Below are 16,992 nucleotides of genomic sequence, written 5' to 3'. Positions count from 1 at the left end.
AAAAGTGCCAAGAGCTTTATTAATGCCTGCAGAGTCCACCTGAAGTAACACTACTGTTATAAATGAAAAAAAACAAACACGCAGAAGAATGTGAACAGCCACTCTTACTGTGCTCTGCTTTTGGGTTGTTTGGATCTCAGATGAAGGGCCATCAAAGTTTGGTGCGTCCTCTGCCAAGCGCAGACATAGCTGAGCATAGAGCGAGCTATACTTCGGCTCTTCTAGGGCTTTGTCTACAATCTGAACCACAGAGAGGGAGGAGAGATGGCAGAAACCAGAGAGGAACCACAGCTCAATAAAACATGTAAGGTATGAGTCACTCTGAGCAGGGTTCCAACTATAGAAGAATACAATTCAATTTAATAGACAACTAAAGAACAACAACAACTTAACTTACCAGCAAGATGATTCCTTTAAGGACGAGTTTTGAATCTACGCCCACGTTCAGGAGCTCAAGGCATAGCTTGTCAAACTTCTCAGGCGTGAGTTTGTTGAGTATGCTAGAAAAATATAAACAGGGCAAGGATGGAGAAGTTAAAGCAGCCATAAAATGCATTTCATGTGCCTGCTTGCTGGTAGTGAAACTCCCAGATTTAAGTCCGACTAATCTGCTTTGTTATCATGTTTTTCCGCCTCAACATCCATTACTAGCCTCCTGTTTAAGGCTCCTACACCAATCCTCTCAGGTTAGTTGCCACTGCTCCACTCTTGGCTACTGCTAGTGCAAGTGTTCGTGCAGACGTTGCACAGGAACTCAAATGAACCTTTTTAAGTGTCAAGGCTAGGGGGGTTGTATGTATGTTTGATCATAATTTTCCAGGCATTTTAAAAGGGAGCTATACAATGGTAAAACTGATTCAGTGGTGCTGATGAAACTTCCATCTTTCCTTTCTTCTTTGTTGGAGCTGAGCAGTATGTTGAACCATGCTGACCTATTAATGTCTCCCCCCCACCCCCCGACATAATGTATTAGTAAGACAAAACCATCTGTAGCAAGACGAGAGAAGCTCAGTATTTGTTTAGAGTAAATGCTAAAGTAAACCTACTCATTTATTAATGTATACTCATATTTACCAGCTGAGTTTTACAAAAATTATCCATTAACTAATTCTTAATGCCTCACTGCTTTAGCACTAATTTCCAAAGAAAGCTGCACCGTGATTTGTTTTGCATTGACTAAATGCAACAGAGCCAATAATTAATGATCTCTAAATCCCCAAGCTTCATTAACTACAGATTATACACATGGGATTTTTCATTTGTTTTAACCGAGAGTGTAACATTCTGTCAAACTCAGTCTGAGTTCATGTTAAACACAATAACTTTCTGATTACAAGTTTATAAAAGCATTTAGCAAGACAAACGCTGTTCTCAGGAGATGGTCAGGAGCCCTGTGAGATTTCATCTTTTTTTCTTTTAATGTAGTTGTACGACACAATGGGGAAAAACAGCATATCTTATTGTACATGAAGCAGTCTCGCAGTAGTGCATTTTCTTTTTCCAAACTCAAAAGTCTGCTTCTGGTAGTGGCCACCAGCAAGTCTACATTCCCCAGGGAAACACTGTCATCTCTTCATCCTTTGTACTTGTAAACATCACCTGACAGAGTGGAAAAGGGCTTAGATGCCTGTAGCAAAGCGCATACCATCTTAATGACTTCAGAACTATGCAATTCAACACTCCGCCCAGACTGAACTTACAAGAATTAAGTATCAGCAATAAATTAATAGAAGGCAAATTGTGCAAGACAACTGATAGAGTAAACTTCTAAAACCATCTTTAGTTGCTTTTGTTTATGGGAGACACTGACACCTATGTTGACAGCAGTTAAATATTTTTTTAAGAAATATTTACTGATATTTCCCCCTAGAGCTCTTGCTAGCTTCAGCAATCCAAAATGCAATACTGCACCAAAATCTCATTAACTTGTTCAGGTTTTGTACATTTTCTAACAACGGGACAGGGACTCCGGAAACACTGGAATTGCTGTCAATCTCTGGGCCACAGGAGCACTTCTTGTACAACAAGGGATAAAAAGTGAAGTGTAAGTAAAAGGCTCCTTTGTCTCTCTGGAGATGGATAATTAACTCTTAAAACCTTCATGGAGTCTTGAACCTTACCCCCTCACTTTCCTGAAGATTGCATCGTGACGCTCTTTTTCGTTGCTGGAGTTGACATCTCGTCTAGTGCTTCGTGAAGGAACCCATCTCTGAACGCTTTGCCCTGGGGTTTTCCCCAGGAACTCGCTACAGAAATACAGAGAAAGACACTCAGATTTGGGTTTATGAAGCAGTCAAAAAAAGCTCTTTCACACAAGATTAAGTGCTCTGTTGTCACTTTTTGGCCTTTCCTCCTTCTGGGCCCTATGTTGTTAAATGACCCCTAAATGCCTGAGTTAGTAAACATGCATACACTATCTGCAGTTGACTGACGCCGAGTTACAAAACAATTTCCTGGAATTTGGTTGCTCGAATTAACAAAGTTGCCCAGTCAGCTTATTCTGCAGTGGAAGGATTCTGCAAGGACACTTAATAGGAACCAGTACCACCAAACTATTAATTAAATCAGTTTCCCCAACCATGGTGCTTAAGGCCCACTGCCCTGCTTGTTTTACCTCAACCGTCTCTGCACTTACAGCTTATGATTGACTGAACACACCTGATCCAGGTAATCAGCAGTTGGTAGGACAGTTGGAAAACAAGCAGGACAGTCTTGAGGACCAGGGTCAGGAACCAACAGATTAAATTATTAAACAAATGTGCTCCTGAAAATGCTGAAGAACAAACCTGTTGCCGACAGTCTTGGGATAGTGCTGAGGTGCACCCCTACCACCTCCTCCCCCCGAAGAAGCACTGTGGAAACAAACAAAAACAACATATTAGGGCAAATGCACCTCTGCAAGATTGAATGAGTCTGCACCTTTAACATGTAGAAATAAAGACTGATGCACACACAAACGAGCAACAGGAATAGGACTCATTAGACTGACTAAGTTTGACAGTTTAAGGCTCAACTTGTCCTGGCCATATGAGGAAGTATCTCTGGACAAGACACTCAATCCCCAAGCTGTCCTAAAAAACCCCAGTCCCTGAGGTTGCACAAGCAAGTGCACTCTGGGTGCAAGTGCCAAGACCAGCTAAAACTGGGAGGCATCAGAAAGTGTATCTAGCATAAAAAAAAATACAAAAAAACAACATGTGCCAAATAAATGTGTGGGCCATAATCCATCATGACTCCCATGAGCAGAAAACCGAAAAGAAAGATGAAGGTTTTATAAGTATAGGAAAAACAATGTTAAAGCTATTGGTCTGTCAATCAACCTGAGCTAAAATAATCATTTGAAAGATAAAACTATGAGCAATAACAGCCTGGCAATTGGCTTAATAAATAAGCACTTTGAATCTGCAGTTTTAGAGCCAGAGATGCAGCTTCATGAGTTACAACCTGCACCTTGGCAAAGACCAAATCCAAATTCAATACACCTATGGCATGAGCAATAATGTAATGTTCAGACAGCTGAATAACAAAGCCAAGGAGAGTCAACATGTAGTCTTATTTTGGAGAAATTTAAGTGATCCAAGATAAATGAACAATGAATAAGTAATGAAAGACATCATTAGTGTTCAGGAATTATATTGGAGACCTATATGGAGAATCCCAATCATCTAAATGACAAAAACTACATTTGGTGAACAAAATTAGGCAACATGCACCATTTCAGGTGCAGCAAAAAAGCAGAGCAGATGGTCCACTAAATATTCAAACTTTGTGCTCCGGAAAGGCCAAGAACTGTGAATCAATGCAGCATATTGAGTGGTTACTAGGGCTAGTTATTTGTATATCCATTGTGTCCATAAGCCTCGTGACGTTGTATTCAAGGCCTTTGTAAAACCTGTGAATAATCAACATGACAAATTGGGCAACTGAAACGGGACAATAGAGACCTCTGCCACCCAATGAGATGGTGCACTGAGCTAACTTGAACCCCCCCAAATAACTTTCATGCAGCATCCCAGAGAATGCAACATCTCAGTTAAGGCGTTTTAAAACTCCATCCAGGATGCGAGACATACAATTACTCACTATTACTGAACTGGGTGTGACCTGTCATCACTTTACAACCAATGAGACAGAAATCCTGTTAGGGCTCATTATGTCTACCATCCCCCCTTTACTAAAGGTTTCACAAAGAAGTGTCTGACAGCCATTTTGAGCCGTCCTACATCCTGCTTTGTTCTAAAGGGCGGAAGTCCCTACCCAAAAAGTTAGGAGGGCCAACCATGGAGGAAAAAAAAAGTTCAATGCTGGTATTTTTCTGTGCAAGCATTGGTTTACTACCTGAAACGAGAAGCACCCCCTTCTGCAATCACACTCTCCACTTTGGCGGCTTGACAATGAAGAATACTCAAAAGAATAAGAATAATAGGAAGGGATGGGGAAAACGGAGCTGGGGAAGAAAAAAATGCAATTAGTAAAAAACAAGAGAGTCATGGACTGCATGATCAGCCATTACATTTTAAATCATGGGCTAAATAAGTGCACTGACGTTATCTAAGGACAACATTTGTTAGCCAAATTAGCTTCATAAGCAGATCAATAGGCAAGTCTTTGTTATAGGCCTAGCCACTATCGAAAAATCAAATATTTAAAGCAACCTCGTTACCTCATTACTAACGTCAATTATAAACACACCAGGCTTTTCAATGCAAACAGGACAGCAGAAATCTGTGCTCGTCTTTTCTTAGTTTACTAAAACGTAAAGGTGCGTCAGCTAGTTGGCTAACGCTAACCAATGAGTTAGCCTGCTAGGTTGCTAAATCGATCATTTACACAGCTACGTCACGACCCTGGTGGGTGAAGATGTTTACCACGGATGAATACCAATGTTTCAGCAGTTGTAAATGGTCCAATCGCTTGTGTAACCTTACGTGGAGACATTTTTGCAGCTACATTGAGATAACGTTACTATAACTATTTAATCCCATAAACCTCTGCTACGTCGCTATTTGCAACATTCCCAAAAACTGGACTAGCCTGCAAACCAAACGTTGAGGCTACACCATAATGCAGTGAAACTGGGCAGGGCATCGTGGTTAGCCGCTAACATTTCAAGTCGCCACTGCATGCAAGTGATCGACACGGCTGAGATTTGACATTAACATTTAAGGCCTATTTTATAGTGAACATGGCCCAAATCCCGTTATCTCAACTCGACACACTGCATTTAAAGCATGCGTTGCTCGCTGCATTTTCCTGCAAATACTAGTTAGGGTAGCTAGGACACGACGCCATTTTCTACCTGAATGTAAATCAGCTGAGCCATCGGTAAGCTAGGCTGTCTGCCGGCTCCTAAGCTAATATGCTACAGTTAGCCCAAGCAAGCGAACTGATGTTGGACGTTGGTGTCTTTTAGCTAGCTAGCTAGCAGAAGCCATTTTGGATGAACCGGTGCGGGTTTGTAAGGGACATAAATCTGCCTTACCTTTACCAAAGCAACTTCAGTTTTATACTGTTGTGTGACTACCAAAGGAGAAATAAGACAGTTATAAAAGAAAAGCGGGTTTTACAACGGATACCAGAGGGCTAAGTGCAGAAAGATGACCGGACACACACACATCAATCCCCTGCCTGCCGCACGGCTTGTTTGCGTTAGCTAGCTACACAGCCTGCTGCCTTATGGGGGCAGGGAAGTCACCGATTTGCATTGGCTACGTCATTTGTTGCCATGTAGAATCTGGCCAATCGCCACAAAGATAAGTGTGTGAGGCGTTTAAAGTAACATGGATCATCCAATGAGAGGCACGTTTACATAAAAACGACCGCCTCCATTAGTTGATTGACACACAATCTAACCTCTGCAGTGTTGGGAAACATGTTGATTATTTCTCATATTAATGGGATTAAAGCGACTGTGAAATGTTCAGTGAGTTATTAAATTATCCCAATAAAACATAATGCACAAATAAGTGCTGTGGGTAATTATGAATTACACATAAACATTTATAATATATTAACATTCACCGCAAGCAAATTTGAAGTAAAAGGACTAGTCCTTCAAGTGAACATTATGCTCATTTTAATTATTTTAATTTAGCTTTTGACACTTTTGACTGTCTCATTATTTCATGTTTTAATGGGTAAGAAAAGTAGTAATTAACCTCTGTTTTTCCAGGACATATATTGTTGAAAAATTTCACTTCACACCTCAGTGGTGAACACTCCCTCTTTGATTTGGTTGTCAAATGGCTGATGATAAACATGTATAAACTGATAAGAGCTACATTTAGGGAACATATCAGAGGCATAAATAACTGTCACAAATCATTTGCAAAATTAATTAAGTAGGTTTATTTGAGGTTTCAGGTTGCCAAAGTCCTTAAAGTATAAAAAAATGCATATATGCAATTATTGCTATTATCTGACTGGTCATTAACCAGGAGACTTGAACTCTGATGAAGTTAACCCCCTTGCTACCTCTCTGCATGTTTAGCTGCTGCAGAAAATATTCTTTCCAGCACCAATTACAGTTGAGTTAACCTGACTCGATTTGCACTTCATTCACATCGGTCACATTTGGAGCTCCATCAGACTAGGCCAAGGGCAAATTGCTGCGCATCACTCAGTCTACTAAGAAGGGCACAGGTCATGACCTTATCTTCTCCATGCAGTCAGGAAAATAATTGGGGACCTCCATCACCCTAGACATACCAAATCTCCCCCTGGCACTTCCAGTTAATCAACCCTCCACCTCTTCACCTTTCTTTTAGCACTGTTGCCAGAAAAACATCAGTTTGCCACAAAAGGATAAGAAGCAAGAAAGAAAATGGTTTTGTGGAAGTATGTGAACAAATTATATATTATTATGTATTCAAACTTGTGATTAAATAAAGTAATCTTAATCAGTGCAATTAAAAGAAATCACTCACTAACAAAATAACACATCACTGGAAAACCACTAGCCTATAGCAGGGTCCTCTGCCCAGTAGGAGTGTATGCTGATTTCAGCGATTTGCTTCCAGTTTTCTTGTTCAAGGCGAAATGAATGGTTGAAATAGGCTGGTGTAGCGTCTGGGTGAAAGAAAGCCAGCACTTAGAAGGGTGGAGAGGGAAACACAACAACCCTCTGAGATGTAGGAAGGACAAGACATGACTGAGAAAAATGAGTTGTGACGGTAAATGAATGGTGTGATCGAATAGAAAAGAAAAGGAAGAAGCTGAGAAACAAAGTCAAACAAGAGAAAGGGGACAGGAAGAACATGTGAAACTCATGCACACACATAGGATGAAGGCAGCAAACCACTTGCATGAAACACTATGGTATTAGAATTGGATCACATGATTCAAAGAGCACAGACTAACCATGTTAGATCTGAAATAAGAGTTGTATGGACCATTGATTTTATTGTTTGTATGGTCTATTTTTAGACCTTTCATCTACACTATACAATTGGTGGTGTAGATGAAGATGACATAGCTTTTACAGACCACTGAACTCCATTGTAATATGGTCTCTATTCTAATGCCATGTATGCTGAATGCAAAGTAATGCAGTCGGTAGCTATACAGCTAACACTACCTTTGTGAGCAAATTCAATTCAAATTCTATTCACTGAAGAAAATCCGTGGTACCTTTTGTTCCTGTCAGACAGGAGATAAGGTCACACATAGTTGCCAATTTGTGCAATTTGTGAGGTAGGTTGCAGATGTTAGAGAACGCTCTTTTCTCCTTTAACTTACTCACAGAAATGAGGATGTATTTGAAGGTTTCATGCTAAGGAACATTTGATTTCACCCAAACAAATTACCCTTTAATCAAAATTATCATAAAGACTGTGCAGAAAATATGACCTTGAGAGATGATGTTGTAGACTGTAGAGTTGCTTTACATGACAATGAGCAGCTGTTCTTGTCATTTTGTTCAACCAAAACGTAGACGCAAAATTGCAGTTTCACTTGAACGTAGTTCAATCAACTTTGCACTAGAGGGCAGAAGAAGCCTGCTGACTGAGATGGAAGACCTTGAAAATCAACACTGCCACTTCGTCCTCCATTAGAATGCTTTCTTAGTTCAGATCTCTCCTGAATCCTATTATACCTTCCTCCACCAACTTCAAACCCTGCGGACAAAATAAAACATGTGTGCGCTGTACCCTTGACAACACTATGATGTTGCTCTCTCTCTAACCTTTCTGTTTCTCTCCTGATTGTTTTCAACACTTCCTTCAGGTAAGTGTTCATCATGCGGGTCTGCAGTAACAATTCTTATTACTCCATGAAGATAAAGATCTCTGACCCAATTAGCTGTGTTTATTAAATAACAGTCCTCTGGCTCTCATTTCAACTACCAGCCAACCACACCACCCTCCTTTTGTGCCTTCAAAGTACAAAGTGTTTACAGATTTAATTACCTCAGGACCTTGCTTCCATGTCCATACTAATATTTGAGCAAAGCTCAGGGACGAAAACCTCGACTGGTGTGATGAGAACTTGCAGGCAAGTTAAGATGCCCGATTCCACATTATCATGTCATTTTTATAAAAATCCACACTGAGTAGGACACCCATCAACAAGAAAACTGTTAAATCTCCTCATCCTCGTTCATGTAGCAAACCACAAAACTGTGCAGCCCACATGTGCCAGAATAGGCCAGGAAGTCTGTTCCTCTGCTGAATCTCATACTGGTAAAAGTCACTTCTGCCCCCTTCAGCCCTCCATCATTGCCTGTACAGTTTGAATGCAGTCAAACTTGTTCTTTTCTGATCACACAAAATACTGTTTCAGTTATCATACACTAGAAAATATCAATATCTCTTATCTATCTATAATAATAATAATAATAATAATAATAATAATCAGATTACAATTTTATTATCATGAAGACTATTTTATCAAAGATTAATCAAAGATTATTATCTCTTTATTTTCTGACACACACCTGCTGAATTTGAGTTTGTTTTGTCCACATAGGAACATGCACATGATTCTTTTCAGATCACCTTTTGAGTGCAGGAAACACAAATTTATATTCTGCATGCAGGTTCTTAGAGAGAGAGAGGAAAATATGCACTTTTGACTGTATAATCTCTACAGTATAGTCTAAGTCTACAGGTTGTTATGAGGCCCACAGAGGTCCCCTGTGTGGAGATACTGACAGCATACTGTAGATAAATACAATGAAAACATGCTATTTTTCTCCACCATGGTAGAAATCTTTCCACTGCAGGATGATGGGTAAACAATTCCCTCAAAGGAATGGAGCAATCATTGTTTGCTAATCGTTGTACTTTAGAATAGTATAATTTATGAAAAGCTCCAGCCACGTAAATAAAAGCCACCACCTGAGCTAACAATTAACAATGAAGTAAAACATAGATATACAGTAAAAGCAGATGACTGGGGTTGTGTCTTCAGTGGAAACTCAGAGTAGAGCTGTCACATACAGTAAACTTCAAACCTTACTTGTAGTCGTGTTTCTCGTAATACGATTTAAACAGAGCCTTTGAACGATCCAGGTACTGTCGAAGACCTGCAGTGAAGGCTGGTGCTTAAAAAAACAAAACAACCAGAATGACCTTTTCCAAAGACGCATTTATCGCTCAGTGACAGGCAGAGTATGAGTTTTTTTCCCACCACTTTTTGTTGAAATCCAGCTTGAGTGAACAGGTCTGTCTGTGCTGCAAAGGTGAGTGAGGGATAAGAAACATCTGACAGTTCAGAAGCGACGAGAGTGAAATAGAAACCACTGTATTTTTTATGTTGTCGTTTCTTTAGAGTCATTAAATAGTGCAAATATTCTCACAGCAATTTAATTATCTTTGCTTGAGCGGTATAAACATCATGGGACTCACAAACTTTGCACCTTTCCACACTGCCTATTTATACCAGACTCACCTTTAACCTGCTCCTCCTGCATGTGCATTTATCCATGACCTTCAAAGAACACAGAAAGTATGAATGAAACACTCCTTTGCTCTCCCCTTGAGATGTGTGTGACCTTTCTTACACATTTCAGAGCCTCTATTTATTCAGGGAAGAGTTATTTTCAGTGTGCTGCATGCTGTTTTTCCAGCTCCACAAGCTCTGCATTCACACAGAATTCACACCTCAAGTTTGCCAAAGACAACTAGTGAGAAATATTTTAACTGACTGAACAGATTCTGGCTATGCACGTATCCTTTTGTTGTTTTGAGATAAGTGTTTGAATTTGAATTCAGATTAATCAATGTCTGTGAATGTTTTTGTGTTTATTTTGTTCAGCTACGTCTCTTCTTCTCTCACCATAAGCACAACAAAATAAATCCAAAGTCACAGTGTAGTTTTAAGTGAACAGTGACCGTGCAGTGCAGCTTTCTAATCTCTGATCACATACAAAAATGATATAAGATATTTCCTGCAGCTCAATGCATGGTAATAGCAGAAAATTGTGAAGCAAAAATCAGATTTCTAAGAAATTGCTGTTTCACAATGACATTCATTCACTCTGCAAGGAAAAATCCATCACAGCGGAGGCATTGGCACGGTTTTTCACGGTAGCCTCAATAGACCTTGCTGTAATACAAACATAAAACATGTATTGTGAGAGAGAATTATAGCTTCTTTTTGTCTTGTTTACCGGGAGGAACTCTGCTATCTCCCATCACCTACAGTACGCTGCTTCACACCACATACACATCTGAAGTTTATTGAAAGGCGTTCTGGGAGATGTGGGAAATGGCTAACTGGAACAGAAGTAGGGTTTGAGAAAGTGGGCACAAACTGAAGTAGTCCACCCATAAATAACTTCTGGGGACCAGAGACAGTCACTCTGCAGATCACAGATGAATAACTAGTGTTAGAGGTTCTGAGAGGGCACTCTTTAGGTGCACTGCAAACAGAGGATGAAGCCTTAAGATTTAGTTTTGGCCTTTATTTTCAGTAATGAACATTCAACTTCAAACTCTGCTGTGCTCCAACACACAACCACCACTGTTATTTTAGACTTTAAGTTGTGTTTTCTTTGACTGCCTTGCTACAGAACGTCTTGATGTGAAGTTTAGGCCACTGAAACACTCTCTCATGTTAATCCGAGGCCACAGTTGCTTGCATCTTCTTCTCTACTGTAATTATGTTAACAGGTTTGATGTATCATGCTCGATATCCTCTTTTCAATATAGGGTCACTAATAAAAGGCATGAGAATGACACTCTGATCACAAACTTTAAAACAATTGACTGCGTGCAGCCCTTTAATCCTTAGCCCTTGTCCCTGGAGGCTTTTTAGAAAAAGTCTTCCATTCCCAGGCTGCCTGCCGAGGTGCTGATAAACTGTAGAACACGTGACCCTCTTCACATGTGAATCAATAATGCACGGTGATATCTTCTTTTTAATCTTCCCAGTCAATTATATTGTACCTGACAGGCTAATCTAAAAGAACGCATTGCTGTTTGAGTGGCCTTTGTCAAAGGGTATCGCGCTCTCTATGAGAAAGAGGCTTGTGGCTGCTTGTTTGCATTAGAGAGTAGAAAGTGAGAGTAAATATCAAATATCAGTCCCTACAAGAGATGTCAGAGAAATAATTCTCTCTGCATTTCTAAATCAGAGTCCATGTCTGCAAACTCCCAGTCAATTTCTTGTTCATCACAAGACGTGATGTGTTTTTCACAAACTTCTCTAAGTGGAACAATTGATCACTTCTCCGCATGAACAGAGCAGGCGTGTATTTCAAGGATGAAATGCAAGAAAACCACTCCACCATAAAAACCCCATACAGTACAGAGTGACAGGTGCAGATAGGCTTTCTCCGTGGAAATGTATACAACTTTTTTTTTCTTATGAAAGAAACAAAATCTTGTTTGTTTGTGTTTTTCCCTTTGCAGAGTATCTGCCGTCTTGGGATCGCAGGATTAAAATATTAGCACTTTCTACTCAAACACTTCCCTCTAGTTCAAAACAAAAATCAATATGAGTTCCATTATGTAAAAATGTTCAAAGAAACATGGTCCCCAGGGTGGGGTCGCTCGCTGTGAGTGTTCTGCTGCAGTTAGACTTACAGAATACACCTCTGATGGAACCAACCAAAAACCTCCTTTACTCTGACATTTTAAACGTGCACTCGCTTTTTCATTGTTCATTTTTGTTTTATGTTGAGTCTTAATGACTCTTATGTTTGTGTGTGAATTGTTATAGAAGGGGTTGAGGCCCCTGGGTGTTATTGGTGCCTGCACACAGATGTTTTCGTACACAGGAAGTGCCACTTTCCGCAGAGCAGACACGGAGGGGCTGAGGTGGCCTGGTCCCTTGACGCTGGCAGCGGAACATATACTGTGGAGAAGTCTTATATTAACAGGCCACAGTGGGACTGATCTCAGAAACAAAGAATCCAAACAGTAAATCAAATAAAGCCGGCTTGGCAAAGCTTTGAGTTTGAGTACAAATATATTCATGGGATTCTTTTTCCTTCAGTGAACAAAATGAATATTTGTGTTCTTTCTTGCTGTGCACTTAAAACTGTCTCTGCTTGAAATCGGAACATTACAATCTGAAACTAAATGTGAACGCACTGAACATTCAATAAATATCCTTTTATCTTTTACTTGTCGTTACTAAAGGACGGCCTCTTACTTTGGCACATGCCAATTACCACGCCCCTTCGTTTGTGCCATGCAAACTGTAATGAGCAACATAACATAAGAGAGCAAAAGCATCTGTAAATAATTTCTCGCTATGGAAACGGGGAAAGACCACTGAGCAGGAAAGTGGCCTTGCTGCTAATTAGAACGCTGCTTTTCAGGCCGATCCCCTCCCTCATTAGAGCTTTCATTTCATGTCATTGGAGATTTCATTCAGTGTTTCTGCACAGAGAGGCCATCAGGAGAAGTAGCAGTCAGAGGTTAGAACTAGTAGAAAAAACACAGAGGCGACTTTGTGGAAGATGACATCCAAAGCCAAATTATGTTAATTTGGGGTTCTGCAGCGAGCCTGTCAAGTCCTCACAGCATCAGGATTCTGGCAGACATACAGCTAATAGGCAGGACGGCTCTGTGGATGAAACACTGTGAACTGCTGAGTTAGTGTCATAGTCTGCCTGTGCCTCCACCCTCTCTTCCCCTTCATAGACACTGAACCTGCCTGACATTTTTAGGAGGGTAATTATAGTTCAATTGTGCGAGCTGCACCTGGTTTGCATTTTGGAGGGTTTTTGTAAATGCGTTGATTGACAAATTATGACAGTTACTGTTAGTTGATTGGACAAATGCCATAACACAATAGCTGATGCATTTGAGCCAAACACCAACATGCATTCTTTTGATTTAGATTCAAATGAGCCATACTCAGGAAATTGGATTTCATGTTATCTACCAAAGCGGTTTTTATTTTAATATTCCAACACCATAAATCAGAGGTCATTCTTCATTTTGCAGCCATCTGAGAAAGGAGCAACAACAATGGAGCACATTAACTCTAATGACAACACATTAAAGCATGGCTTCCTTTCTTGTGTAGAATTCTCTAAACTAACAAATTGCTTCCTGCCCTTTCCAAATTTACACTTGAAAGATGTGTTTTTCTCCAGTTTCCACCATTAAACTTCAAACTGGAATAAATGAATGGTAGAAGAGGATGAGGAACTTTAGTCTTTTCTGGTGAGACAATCAGATGATTGTCCTATCAGGACAAACACAATACAGAATTAGGGTGTACCACGAATGAGCCCAAAAGTCGACTTTGATTGATATCTAAATGGACATCTTAGTGGTTAAAGTCTTCACAGTAATTCATTCAAATGTCATTTCATAATATAAAAGAGTTTTTACTGCCTCCCTGTTATGGTTTTTCGAATAAGTAAATTTGAACTATACTTGAAACTTCCTGGAACAGCCGAAAGGAGCCCCGCAGGTCCTCAGAGTCCACTCAGACTCCAACCAGGACCAGGATTTACTGAAATGTTCCTGTCCCCAGAACTTTAGTTGGCTCACCTCAACAGAGTAATTGTGCCAGTGTCCCTGCACAAGCTTGAAAGCTCATTTCAGTGGATTTTACACTGCGTACCCTCTGGTGAAATTCATATAGTTTGTCTCAGAAGAAAACTGTCACCACTGTCCAAATAATCCACCTCCAACACCAGCTTCTTCAATTTATCCATATACCTACCTGCCTACGTCCATACAATATCAGCCCATATTTAAGTGTAGTCTGAAAATATGATAATATATATAATTTATGGACTACAGAAATGTAACAGTAGTGAAATTAAAATGAAACGTTCAGAAACTGAAAAACCAAACACATAAAACATAACAAATAAAACCTATGGTAAGTGGAATCAAAGGTGTTGTGTATGTGCTGTTAATAACATCTTTAGTTGTTTTATTGCTGGTAATATTTATATATATCTCTAAATTCAACCTACCTGGTGTCAGACCCCAGGTAAGGACTCAAATGCCCAACAGCAGACAACATTTAGTGAACTTGTGCAAATATTTCTTTAGTCAAAGACAGGCTGGCAAAAAGCGCGAGTCCCAGGCAAAACAAGGCGAAGCAAGATCAAGACACAAAGCAGGGATCAGAAAAGACTAACGGGGAATAATGAATTTGAATTGCTACAGCAAACAAAGACAGAACAGACAATGTGGCAGAGAGTGAAAGGGAGTGGACAGGTATATGCACCCGGAGGGGACGATGGGTAATGGAAACAGGGGGAGACTCGGTAAGAGCAAGCTTAAAAATGTGGGAAAACCATGGCATCAGCAAACAGCAATATCCAGAGAGAGTTCGCCAACATTATCACGGTAACCACAATAAGGTTTGTTTATAGCACATGTTCGTATCGTCCAACACTTCCACCTCACAGCTTTTTCAGATTACACAACTTCCACTGTTGCACAGCCTGTTTTAGTATGTTATCGTTTCACAGAGGATCAGCCTTTATTCTGTATCAGGCACCACTTTGTTATCTACTAATAGGTTAAAGCTTTGTTTGGTCTACCAGCACATGTATTAGAATACGTATGTATTTTAGCCTTTAAGCTGTTTTCTTCTTTTCTACCTCTTTGTTATTTGGGACTTTGAAACGCCTGCTAACAGCTCTGAGTGTGGCTGCTGAATTCAACACAGTCGTATTTAACAGCACATTTTAAAAGACAAAATTAGGGGAAGCAAACTTTATGGTCAGCAACAAAATGCTGGATGTATGTATGTTTTCTTCTACTGCTAAATCAGAACCTGAGTGTTTCGGTTTCACTTTTATTCAGGTTTATGTTGGAACTCCATATGAGATGTAGTAAACATGCAGACCAAATTTCACCAAATGTGTCCTAGAATAGATTGTTTTTTTTCTGCAGTAGCAATAAATAAGTCATCAGACTGCTTGATAATTGTTTTCCATCCAGTGGCTTGCTACAGTATTTTCCATCGTCAGCGCACATGTAATGCAGATCAAATGTTGGCAAGCTTTTCTGTGGCTCCCGCTCTCTCTGAGCTCGGTCCTCACACCCAAGTGGCTCGTACACGGGTGTAATTAAGATGTGAGACTATGATAAGAAATCTCTCAGAAAGTTTACAAACCGAGGCAACAAGAAACAGTGATGTTTAATTTATGCCTGTGCCTTTCAGCATTTAATGATGTCCTCAGATGTTCTTTAGGGAGAAAAACACACATATTTCCATGCAAATCAGAAGACAAACACAAACAAATATGCTAGCGTCCTGGATCAGCACATATCACACGGAACCAGGCGAGCAGATTATGCCAACGTCTGAACAAACACGCTCTTCTCTTCTTTATTCATCGCTTTTCTGTTTAGTTTGTTGCCTTGTTTGTTTGTGCTGGAGTATTAATCTGTTCCAGTGGCTGCCCCACCCATGTTGTCAGACAGTGTCCACTTCACTGCTCAAACACAGCTCGTCGACTGTGGAGACTTTGAAAGATGTGTTTTAATTCAAACTAAATGAGACTAATGTGCAATTAATCTCCGACAACAACAAGGGAAATTAAATGTCTCTATTCAGCATGAAAAGGTGTGATAGGAGGGGAGATTAGCTTAACTGGTACAATGACAGACCGTTTGCTGCAGGGGAACCTGGGCTGGTAAATCTTGTCGGCGATTAGCAGTGATTAGGTGATGTCTGAAAAGCTGGAACAGCTGGTTTGTTTTTGCACTTGTTGACTGGAGCATTGCTGAACAAATTCTTATTAAAACAATAGAGATTCTCATAAGTGTGTATGTTGCACAGTATATACAGTATAAAAGTATGTACGTTTCTGTGTCCACAGGTAAACATTTCACAATTAATATAACCTGTCAACAGCATATGAGTATTTTCTCCAGCTCAGCTGCCTGAGTTTCACCTGCAGACAGAGCAAATGAACGACTCTCTCTGTGTTTTCTGTTGTTTGCCAGGGTAAGAAGCCTTTCAATTCTGCACCGACAACAGCAATGGAAGCAAACATAATGGATTCCGGGGGGATTTTAAGGAATGAAGGGTTGAATGTTGCAGATGATCGTGGCAAGGCCACCGAGGGCTTGTTATGTTTGTGCTGTGTAAATAAAGTTTGGGTTGTTACAGTTCAGTCATTATGTTCTGTCACTCAGTGTAACTGAGATCTGCCTCACTACAGTTATGTCCCTAAGTTATGACAGTCAAACCTCTGTTTTACAGTCACTAATGTAACGTAGTACATCGTTATTAAAAAGTACAATTTTAATACATTTATATTTTTATTTTAATGTATATTCAAGTAAAATAAAGTCACACTGTTTGACATGTCAGAGAGGTTGATTGATCACAAAATCGTAAAAATCTGCATCATCATCAGTATAATTCTCAAAGGAAGAGAAGAATCACACAGTAGTGAATTTGTCAGTTTCAGTTAAAGGGGCAAATATTTTATAAAACAAAACTAGAAGTAAAGTAAATATTGATCTGATGTTGTGTCTGCTGGATGTAAAAAACACATTTGCCATATCAAGTTTGTTCATTTATACTGTGTCAACACTGTGTTCCCAGATGGTT

At 39.9% G+C, this 16,992-nt stretch overlaps 1 protein-coding gene across 1 annotated transcript in view; it reads right to left on the bottom strand.

Annotated features, from left to right (window-relative positions):
• The window catches only part of eif4g2b (eukaryotic translation initiation factor 4, gamma 2b), a 91,302-nt gene that overhangs the window by 7,009 nt on the left and 67,301 nt on the right, over nt 1-16,992 (bottom strand). Inside the window, exons 3-7 of the mRNA XM_026365418.1 lie at nt 4,339-4,447; nt 2,787-2,852; nt 2,121-2,246; nt 398-500; nt 109-240 (exon numbers count right to left, since the gene is read on the bottom strand). Coding sequence (XP_026221203.1) covers nt 109-240; nt 398-500; nt 2,121-2,246; nt 2,787-2,852; nt 4,339-4,447 — 536 coding nt within the window. The remainder of the gene's footprint in view (nt 1-108; nt 241-397; nt 501-2,120; nt 2,247-2,786; nt 2,853-4,338; nt 4,448-16,992) is intronic.

The sequence above is a fragment of the Anabas testudineus genome, chromosome 6, assembly GCF_900324465.2.
Source record: "Anabas testudineus chromosome 6, fAnaTes1.2, whole genome shotgun sequence".
Lineage (NCBI taxonomy): Eukaryota > Metazoa > Chordata > Actinopteri > Anabantiformes > Anabantidae > Anabas > Anabas testudineus.
Note: the sequence above shows the minus strand (reverse complement) of the source record. Positions and strands in the feature narration are given on the sequence as shown.